The sequence below is a fragment of the Apium graveolens genome, chromosome 10, assembly GCF_009905375.1.
Source record: "Apium graveolens cultivar Ventura chromosome 10, ASM990537v1, whole genome shotgun sequence".
NCBI lineage: Eukaryota > Viridiplantae > Streptophyta > Magnoliopsida > Apiales > Apiaceae > Apium > Apium graveolens.
Window position 1 is genome coordinate 1,801,252 of NC_133656.1, and position 10,498 is coordinate 1,811,749.

Genomic DNA, 10,498 nt, shown 5'->3' on the forward strand with positions numbered 1-10,498 from the left:
ATTTTTTTTACTAAAGAATCCTGTTTGATAATATAAATGTCTTTACTGGAAATTGCAGGAAAAAAAAACCAAATGAGGGTGCATCGAAAGAATTGCAGTTTTAAGGAACATAAAATATTCCTGAGTACACTGACGGATGATCCAACTGTTAGCGAAAGCATTGTGCACAAGCCTGTGGGAACTGCGTCACCTTCACATGCTTCTCAAACATCATACACATTTTACTTCACTCATAGTTGGAAAAATTTGTGTTTAATTTTATATGATATTGGCTGAATTGGTTATGTTCTTCTCCAGGTAAAAGAAAAAATAGGTTGTGTGGAAAGAGTCCGCGTGACAGAGAATTACTCGATAATTCTCCATACACCCAACCTGGAAACACTTCACGTTCATACTGTTCTCAAATATCAGGTCAAAACATAACCAACATTATTTTTTATTATAGTTGTCCATGGTTGTCTTATTGCTATATTGGCAAAATACAATTTTCAAATTGTTAAATTCATCGCACAATTTGATAAATTTTAGGTCAACCATGTAGGTGTACAGATAAATGGAGAAATATGCGCAACTCCTGATACTCCATGCGTTCATAAATTACGACCCATGGGATTTGAAGGTGCGTTTCAAAATCAAAATTATATATTAGAGATGCTTAAAATTTACGCAAATAAAGATAGTAGTAGTTGATCATATTAACAATGTTGTTGTAGCAGGAGAACAACGAAATATTGTAGCTCCAAAAAATACTCAAAGTGCCAAGAGTACTGTCACTTTTGCACTGCCCGCATCCACTATATTTAAACGACCACAAGTAACTTTAGGTTCCAGCAGTGATATCGCTGTAAAACAACAATCCAAAAAAACCTGTGGTAAAATTAGTCCAGGTTCTTCAACATATGATACATCTTCCGTAAAAAGTTATTATGAGCAAGGAGAAAGTTCAGGTTCTAAGAACTCATTAGGAGAATTTAACAATGTTGAAGATTGTGACAGCAGTGACAGTGATTGTATATCTACCGGTATGAACTTAAATTCAGTTTCATTCTTAATTACTCTAATGTTCCACAGTCATAATAATTTCAAATTTTGTAGGTGATTGTGACGATGTTGATGTACATGATTTTGACAATACTGTTACTAAGTGGAGTGAGTACCTTGATGTCGGTGATCCTGATAGAATTTGTTCAAAGTGTTAGGCCATCATGTGGAATCATGAAAGAAACAATAAAAAAGCGACCAAAAAGCCTCCAACTTTCTCTCTTTGTTGTAAAAATGGTCAGATAATTCTTGAGAAAGAAAAGCAACCTCCGGAGCCTCTCGCTTCATTCCTTACTGGTGGATCCCATTTTAGGAATTTCAAGGAAAAAATTAGAATGTACAACTGTATGTTTGCCATGTCTTCCACCGGAGGTCAAATTGATCGTAGTATCAATCGTGGAGGTGCTCCTTATTGTTTCAAGGTAAAAGGTGTAAATTACCATAGTATGGGAAGCTTTGTACCACTTGATGGTGAGATCCTCAAATTCTGTCAACTCTACATATATGAAATTGAAGATGAAGTACATAACATAATAAATGCCGTTAAGGGAGGACGCGATGTCGTGGATGAAGAAATCGTTGAGTCATTGTTAGAAATGTTGGATAAACAAAATCGTTTGGTCAAAGGTTTTCGTATGGCACGTGAAAGAATTAGTCAGAATCCAGTTGATGAATTTAGATTGGTTCTAATATCTTCGTCTTCCGCATCTGGTCGACCTAACCATATTGGTCCATCGAATGAAGTTGCCGGGTTGATTGTCACTGACGAGTATGTTAAAGGATGCAGGGATACAAAAATCCATTCGAGAACCAATGGATTAGAGAGAATTTTTGAAACTGATCCATGGTTTATGCAGCTTCAGTATCCTATCCTTTTTCCTCATGGAGACATCGGATATTACCGTCAAATCCCTTTAAACAGACCAAATCAAAAAAATCAGAAACGTCAGAATACTGAAGATGAAGATCCGGATGAAAAGGGAGAGAGAGTTCATCACGATGAAAGAATATTACAATTATAAACTCATGATACGGCCTTCGGAAGGTATGTTCAAAATCATGACCTAAATTTGAACACTTATATATGAATTAATTCTACCATTCTAATTTTCTCCGAAATTGTCTCATGTATATTCAGGTTTGACTCCACATCTGGAAGGTCGTTTATGGCGGCAATATGTTGTTGACGCATTTACTGCCATTGAGCAATACAGACTTGACTGGATCAGAGGTCACCAGACTACAATTCATTCTGATATGTACCACAACATACGAGATGCACTAAATAAGGGTGACAGCAATCCTAAAAATATCGGCAATGCAACAATTTTACCAGCCTCCTTCACTGGCAGTATAAGATACATGAACCAGTATTTCAAGGATGCAATGGTAATTTGTCGAACACTTGGACACCCATCATTGTTCCTTACGATGACCACTAACACAAAATGGCCTGAAATTCAGAGGATGTTAAAATTTCTACCTGGTGTTGATGTTGTTGATGCACCCGACGTCGTTGCAAGGGTATTTAAAATGAAAGTTGACCAACTTCTTGATCAAATAAAAAATAAGAACTGCTTTGGATGTTGTATTGGAGGTATGCTATTTTCAGGATTTCTTCCTCTAATAAATTGCTTATGATTTAAATTTAATATGACATGTATGTAAGGCTTTATTTAATTATTTTCATCAATTTCATATTACAGTAATGCACATCATAGAGTTTCAAAAGCGTGGATTTCCACATGCTCACATGCTAATATGGTTGTATCCAAATGATCGTCCCAAAACAACTGAACAAATAGATAAAATGGTTTCTGCAGAAATTCCTGACCCAAGTATTGATCCAGTTGGTTACGAAGCTGTCAAGAATTACATGATCCACGGACCATGTGGCACTGACTGTGTCAATTCTCCCTGTATGGTTAAAGGTTGTTTTATTAAACATTTTTCTAAAAGGTAATTCTGAGATCTTTTACATTAAATTAATTTTCCAAATACTGCTGGAAGAATACAACATTTAATTTTTCACCTTTTAGTAAAACATTCCTTTTAGATTTATTTTAATTAAATTAAAACATCGTTCTTTCCTTTTTAACAGGTATAATTCTCACACATACTTTGATGACTGTGGCTTTCCCATCTATAAGAGGAGGAAAACTGGAATTACCGTAAAGAAAAAGGGAATTGACCTGGATAATCGTTATGTTGTCCCCTACAATCGAGATCTTCTAATAAGATTTCAATGTCACACAAATTTTGAGATTTGTAACAGCTCCAGATCATTGAAATATCTGTTCAAATATTGTTTAAAAGGACATGATACCGCCACCATGTGTCTGAGGAAAAAAACAAACAACAAAAAAGGGTGCACAACCACAATCACTCCTGAGAAACGGCCGCTTGATGAAGTTAAGCAATACTTGGATGGAAGATATGTTTGTGCATCTAAAGCATCATGGAGGATATTTGGTTTTGACATCCATTCCCGGTGGCCTTCCGTTGAACGATTGCCAATACATCTACCGAATGACAAGTATGTGTCATTTAAAGGCTCACAAAATCTACAGGAAGTTTTCGACAATGCTGGAACAAAGAAAAACAAATTTGAAGCATGTTTTGATGCAAATAAAACATATGCAGAGGCCCCAAATTTAACCTATTCAGAATTTCCAAGCAAGTTTACATGGCATCCACAAGCTGGTATCTGGAAATAGAGGAAAAGAGGTGATGTCATCGGTAGGCTTGCTGAAGTACATTCATCTAGCGCTGAACTATTATATCTCCGCATGCTCCTGCTCAGGATTAAAGGTGCTGTATGTTTTAATAATTTGAAGACAGTCAACGGCCATGTTTATAACTCCTTTCACGAAGCCTGTGCCGCGCTAGGTATCCTCCAGAACGACCAGCAATGGCACGAAGCTATAGGTGAAAATGCGCATACATCCATGCCTCCATAATTACGTGCCATGTTTGTCAAAATTTTAGTATACAGTCCAGTCTCTCATCCGCGTAGCCTTTGGGAAGCTCATTGGGGATGCATGTTAGATGATATTCTTCTTGTGAGGCGACATCTCACTTGGAATCCAAACCTTTGTCTATCAGATATTGAGATCCAGAATTACGCTCTTGCAGGTATGAGCTGTTAGTAATGCTTTGTACATATTACATGTTCCATGTTTGGATTAATGTTATCAAGTTTTATTAATTTTATTACAGAGATAGAGAAATTGTTGAATGATATTGGTAAAAGCCTTAGAAACTTCCCAGATATGCCATATCCCGGAGATGCTTTTTTTTCCAACTCTGAGAATAGACTAATTCTTGAGGAAACATCCTACGATATAGAAGAAATGAAGAGAATCCACACAAGAAATCATAGTCTTCTCAATGATGAACAAAAGATAGTCTATGATTCCATTCTTGACAATATCAACCATAAAAAAGTGGTGTTTTCTTTGTTTACGAAAGTGGAAGATGTGGAAAGACTTTCTTGTGGCAGACACTGTGTTGTCGATTACGATCAAAGCATAAGATTGTGCTTCCTGTTGCCTCATGTGGTATAGATGCTGTGTTGCTTCCTGGTGGAAGAACCGGACACTCCCGCTTTCACATTCCACTCAAGCTTGATGAAAATTGTTCTACCGGTTTAAGACACAAGACTGATATTTTTGAGCTACTTCAGCGAACTGATTTAATAATTTGGGACGAGGCTCTTATGCAACATCGTCATGCTTTTGAATGCGTTGATCGATCCTTGAGAGATATTATGTCTGCTATTGATAAAAGCAGAGCTAAAAAGCCATTTAGTGGTATAACCATTATTTTTGGTGGAGATTTTAGGCAAATACTTCCTGTCATTCCAAAAGCGTCAAGGGCTGAAGTTGTCTGCTCTACCCTTAATAAATCCAAGCTTTGGGAATCCTGTGAAGTATTTTTATTGAAGCAAAACATGCGGCTTAATGCAGGAAATAGTGATTTGGATAACAAAACCATTGCGGACTTTAGCAAGTGGCAGCTTGCTGTCGGTGATGGCAAAGAAACTAATATTTCTCCAAGTCCAGACACTGGTGAAATGTTAATAAAGATTCCTGATCAATATATCGTTCATACGCCCGGAGATCCAATCCGGAAGCTTTTTGAAGTGACGTACCCAGATTTTATACAAAATATCTCTTCACATGAATACCTCAGATCAAGGGCCATACTCATACCTACCAATATCGTGGTGGATGAGATTAATACAACGATACTTGAAAAAATTCCTGGCATGGTTTACACTTATCTGAGTCAGGATTCAATTGATGATGCAGGTGATGATGATAATGATTTCAGATCCGCTTTTCGAGTTGAGTATGTAAACTCTATCAATATGCCTTGCATTCCTAAGCATGAGTTAAAATTGAAGGTAGGAGTTATCGTCGTGCTTATGAGAAACTTAAACCAGATAATGGGATTATGCAATGGTACACGAATGATTGTGAAATCCTATAGGAAGAACAGTATTGAATGTGAGATTTTGTGTGGCTCTCATGTTGGAACGAAACATCTAATACCTAGAATTGAGATGATTCCAAGTGACACGAACTGGCCGTTTGAATTGAAAGGCGTTCAGTTTCCGATTCAAATATGTTATGCCATGACGATTAACAAAAGTCAGGGACAATCACTTGATACGGTTGGGATTTACCTTCCTAAAGCAACTTTCTTGCACGGACACATTTATGTTGCTATATCTAGAGTGACACGACCTGAAGGCCTCCATATTCTCATAGATAGTTGTGATGGTATTAGCACAGATATTACAAATAATGTAGTTTTTGAGGAAGTGTTTTACAATCTTCCAAGTGTAGACAATTGACATGACATATTAAGAACTTCCTGTAACATTTTTCTATATTTCCTTCTTAACTCTGGATTTGTTGTGTTTGATATATTAATGGTGTAAGTTCAACATCCAAAATGTTACACTTTTTTTTACTGCATCCGTCTATGAACATAATATAAGCAATTAATCTCCAATTATTTTGTCTATTAAAAATATGTATAATCTGTTTGATTAGGAAGATTTTCTTAATTGTTTATATAATGTACATATTTTATTAGGAATTGGATTTTAGTTTTCCCTTTTTCTGTTGGCAAAAACACAAATGATAAGGTTGGTTAGTTGTCATAATCACATCAAACATTTACCTTAAGAATTCTTAGCAAATTAAACTGGGATATTTCTCTAATTCTCAATTAAAGGAATAGATTTGCACTATCAATTGCGAGCTAAATTGTTGGCATCTCCCTAATGCCTTGCTGGTTAAATATATTTTTAACATTTTTACAGGAGTTTTGTCATTTGCTAAGCATCATCCTTTTTTTCTCTCAAGAGTTCAACCATTTTGTAAGATCTTCAATTCTTTAAGCGATTTATACATTTCTTAGAATATTGAATGTATAAATATCTTACCTGCTGAGTTGTTATTAAATTTTTGAATGAACTTTTTTCTTGCTCTTCTTATAGTGATCTTTTTGAATGGAATCATTTGATCGTCTATCCAATCTTGACAAGGCAAGCACTAACTGGAAAATTAAGGTCAGGGTTACCAGGATATGGGCTAACATGTCTTTAGAGACGAACTCATTGAAAGGCTACAATCTTATTCTCCTTGACGATGATGTATGTTTTAAATTTATTCATCTTTGCGTTATTTGTTGTCTATCCTTTTTTCCACTATTATATATTTATGTCATTTAAATTATCTAAATGTAGGATAACCATGTTCATGCCTTTTCCTATCATAACATTTGGAATGGATTTAGCATGAAAATTGTGGAAGGCGGTGTTTTTGACCAGTTTGCAATTAAAGATCCTATTGGAAACTTGAAGCCTGTGCAGTCAACCCTCTGTATCAGATTTATAGGCTCCACTACTGTGAGGACTGCTGATGATGATGGCATGATCCCTTCGCAAAAGTTTGTGTTTTTAGACCTGGGAGATTTGTTTGCAGAAGCAAATAAATGTCTTCCTCAACAGCAGCCTAAATTTGCAATAGGTCTGGTAACGTACTCTTTTAACTCGATATTATCATAATTAACTCATATGGAACAATTCTCCTACTATTATAAGACATCCTACTTTAATATTGTGTAAATAAATTTTGTGTTAAACAGATATTATTAGAGTTGTGGAGGAGTATGAAGGTTTGAACAAGCTTCATACTCGATACGGAGATAGGGACATTGTGAAGTTTAGAATATGCGATTCAAAGTAATGTGCATATGTATATTTGATCAGTAGTGTAATTACGCATATACACCGCATATTGCTAATAGATTATTAACATATATGATATCTAAACCTATTTTGTAGTAATGCCCACAAAGTTACTGTTTGGGGTGATCTTGTTGTGTCGTTCAACAACGAGATGGCTGGAAATCCCAAAAAACCGATCATTGCTATTATAACAAGTACAAAAGTGACTACATTTATGAGCAAGTACTTATGCAATCAAATCTATTACACAGTTATATTCTTGCTGATTAAACAATTAACTTAATTCCCATATACAGGTTCTGTTCAGATTGGTACATTACCATCTACTCATCTATATATAAATCTAGATGATGAATTTGTGAATGATATGAGGCAGAGGTAACAAGTAAATATAGAGTTAAAATTAAATTATCGACGTTTTGCTCTATTTATTAATTTCTTTAATATGTTTAGGTTGCTTGAGGAAGGATATATAATGAAAAGAGACAAATTGTTCCAAGCTAAACAAATTGAACTGGTTCCCACATTATTTGAAAAATTATCACTCAAAGACCTTAATGAGAATCTGACATACGATCACCTCAAGGTATTGCATTTATATAATATTCAAAAATGGTATTTTTTATATGGTTGCTTTTGTTATTAAATATTACATTTTCATCGTACCCCAGAAAAGAATTTGCTGCACCTTTAAGATCATTAAGGTCGATGAGGAAACAAATTGGTGGTTTTATAGCTGTAACAAATGTCTCCACAATGTTGAGCGCATTGGAACAGTATTCAAATGTACCCAATGTCCTCAAAACATTCCCGTGTCTCCGAAGAGGTAACCTAACTATTTTAATTTATTGGAAATATTTGTAGGCTTGATACTGTTAATTAAAGCCTTTAAAAAATAGCTAACTATTTTCTCAAGGTTCCGTATCATGGTCCTTGCCAAGGATGAGACATTTGCCTGTAATATTGTTTTGAATGATCGAGTTTCTAGAAGAGTTCTTGGAACAAGTGCTGCAAAGGTGGTTTCTGATTACGATAAGGTAAAAAACTGTTGAAATAAAATAGCTGCAGCATCACCATGTTATACCACATATGCATTCTTAGTTTCTACAACTGTGTTCAGGATTCCTCTAAAGCCTTTCTAGAAGTGATTAAATCATTAGTTGGAAGACTAATTTTAGTTGAGCTCGGTTTGACAAAATCAAACGTTGTTGAGGATAACAACATCTTTTATGCTGATAATTTATATGAACCAATGATGAACACTCCAACTCCTTCTGAATCTCCCATTCTGTCCGAAGATTATTCCATCAACATAGGTTTTGAAGTGAGATTATAATACGGTTATGTTATATTTGAGTTCTCTTTAGTATTCCATGCTGAATACTAATATTTGCAGACTTTCTTATTAAAACATCTTTGCATGTATAGTACTATGAAGGTGATGACGATAATGGTACTCCAGGCTCTGCTAAATCTGTTACCAAAAAAATTAAGAAGGTACTGACAATAACTTGCATCCTATGTTAGACATCCTATTTACTTATATACCAAAGTGCTTTTCGCTGACTATGAATTGTCCTTATTCATCACTCTAACATAGGATACTTATGTCACTTTTGCTTGCAGGAAGGTTGATAGCATGCTTCAACTTTGAGTATTTTCCAGAGATTTCATCTTTCTTATGGCTGAATGATTTTTTACAGTTATTGTCCACGTGACATTATTTGCAATTTCGATTGCATAACAATGTTTTTACCCTGTTTTCAACATTTGTTATCTATGTATTTGATTTTTAATCCTTCATAACTGTGATCAGCGTCATCACACATAAATAAAAGTTTGGTTTACAATATTTAAATATTACCTTGATCATATATATTTAATGAAGCATGGTTGAAGCACTACTTTTATTAAAAAGTAGTGCTTATTTATCAAGGACCCTGTCGTACACCATTTAATTTGACAATCAATGTCCTTTATGGACATAAGATTTTATAATGGAAAGATCTGTTTAATTTCAAAATGTATAGCGAAAAGATCATTTTTTTCAAGAGAAGACAAGTTCTTAAATTTGACTCGAAACATTCAAGATGAGCAGCCTTAAATTCAAAATAAGGTATCAGACAATATGTTTTAAATTCCCCGCATTACTCAATATTGAAATTTACCAAATGTAACTACTTTCCATCTCATTATACAAGTTTCCACGATATTTCCCGTGAATAACCTCAAAATATTCTCCTTAATTTTGACATAAATCAATACCTTAATTATGGCAATCCTGATTCACACATTGCTTTGTTTAGGATTATGATATAATATGCGTATTGTTTGTGATTTGCAGAGTATACCACAACCTATAAAAATTATCCTAACTACCTACAATCAAGATGACAATATCTTCCTTTAAAAGTGGTGTTATTGAGTATCTTTCCCAAATTCAAAATCGATCCTATTCTACTTAGACGGTACTATATATTCAGTAACTTTTATAGTTGTTCTACACTAAAATTATTGAAGAACATACAGGTTTGTACACATATTTCTCTTCAATTTCAACAAAAAATACTATACATAATACATTAATCCTATTAACATTTATCATCTTTCAGCCAGGTATGGATGACCATCAACATTTGTCCGATCTGAATGCAACTCAAATTGCATGGACGTTGAAAGTTAGGGTGACAAGAATGTGGAGGTCACTGAATGGTCATGGAGAGGTCTCGAGGCACAATCTTATTTTACTCGACTGTGAGGTGTGATTGCTTTTAATCTATTGCAAGTAATTGAGTTCACCACGTTTCTATGTTTCATATTCATTATTCATGCATATACTCTCTTTATATTACAGAAACGCACATGGTTGCAGTTGTTTCTCTTGCTATTTGGAATCAATTTACCGGACTTTTGATTTCAGGAACCTTATACCATATAAGGAACATTGGTATCATGCCTGCAACTGGTTTGTACAGGCCTGTGCGTAACACAAACTGCATACGGTTCCTACCCATCACTATTGTGGATGTAGTTCCAGTGGATATTCTAATGATTCCGCGACACAAGTTTGAATTGACTCCCATGCCTGCTATTTCCGACACTCTTTTGAATTTGAATTATGATGAGATGCCTGTTTACTCCACAGGTATTGAATTTTAAACGTCGACACTCAAGATTTCTAAAGTTATAAAC

The 10,498-nt window shown here is 34.8% G+C and overlaps 2 protein-coding genes across 2 annotated transcripts; both read left to right on the top strand.

The window, feature by feature from the left end:
* The first annotated feature begins 2,067 nt into the window (after positions 1-2,067).
* On the top strand, positions 2,068-5,902 carry LOC141689604 (uncharacterized). The gene is made up of 7 exons (XM_074493952.1): positions 2,068-2,086; positions 2,180-2,638; positions 2,748-3,000; positions 3,143-3,744; positions 4,030-4,176; positions 4,261-4,548; positions 4,608-5,902. Exons 1-7 carry the CDS (start codon positions 2,068-2,070, stop codon positions 5,900-5,902), a joined length of 3,063 nt encoding a protein of 1,020 aa, XP_074350053.1.
* A 663-nt stretch (positions 5,903-6,565) lies between these two features.
* On the top strand, positions 6,566-10,071 carry LOC141689606 (replication protein A 70 kDa DNA-binding subunit C-like). Its single transcript, XM_074493955.1, has 11 exons — positions 6,566-6,709; positions 6,803-7,085; positions 7,204-7,300; positions 7,403-7,500; positions 7,603-7,684; positions 7,760-7,892; positions 7,978-8,132; positions 8,223-8,343; positions 8,427-8,630; positions 8,735-8,803; positions 9,919-10,071. Exons 1-11 carry the CDS (start codon positions 6,566-6,568, stop codon positions 10,069-10,071), a joined length of 1,539 nt encoding a protein of 512 aa, XP_074350056.1.
* The last annotated feature ends 427 nt before the right edge of the window (positions 10,072-10,498 follow it).

Bases quoted from the DNA above. Each gene is read 5' to 3' on its own strand.
- LOC141689604 (XM_074493952.1), top strand. The intron at 3,001-3,142 runs GTAATTCTGAGA...CCTTTTTAACAG, and splicing joins ATTAAACATTTTTCTAAAAG to GTATAATTCTCACACATACT. The intron at 4,177-4,260 runs GTATGAGCTGTT...ATTTTATTACAG, and splicing joins CCAGAATTACGCTCTTGCAG to AGATAGAGAAATTGTTGAAT.
- LOC141689606 (XM_074493955.1), top strand. From the start codon at position 6,566: ATGGAATCATTTGATCGTCTATCCAATCTTGACAAGGCAAGCACTAAC. The intron at 7,301-7,402 runs GTAATGTGCATA...CCTATTTTGTAG, and splicing joins TTTAGAATATGCGATTCAAA to TAATGCCCACAAAGTTACTG. The intron at 8,804-9,918 runs GTACTGACAATA...ATCATCTTTCAG, and splicing joins TTACCAAAAAAATTAAGAAG to CCAGGTATGGATGACCATCA.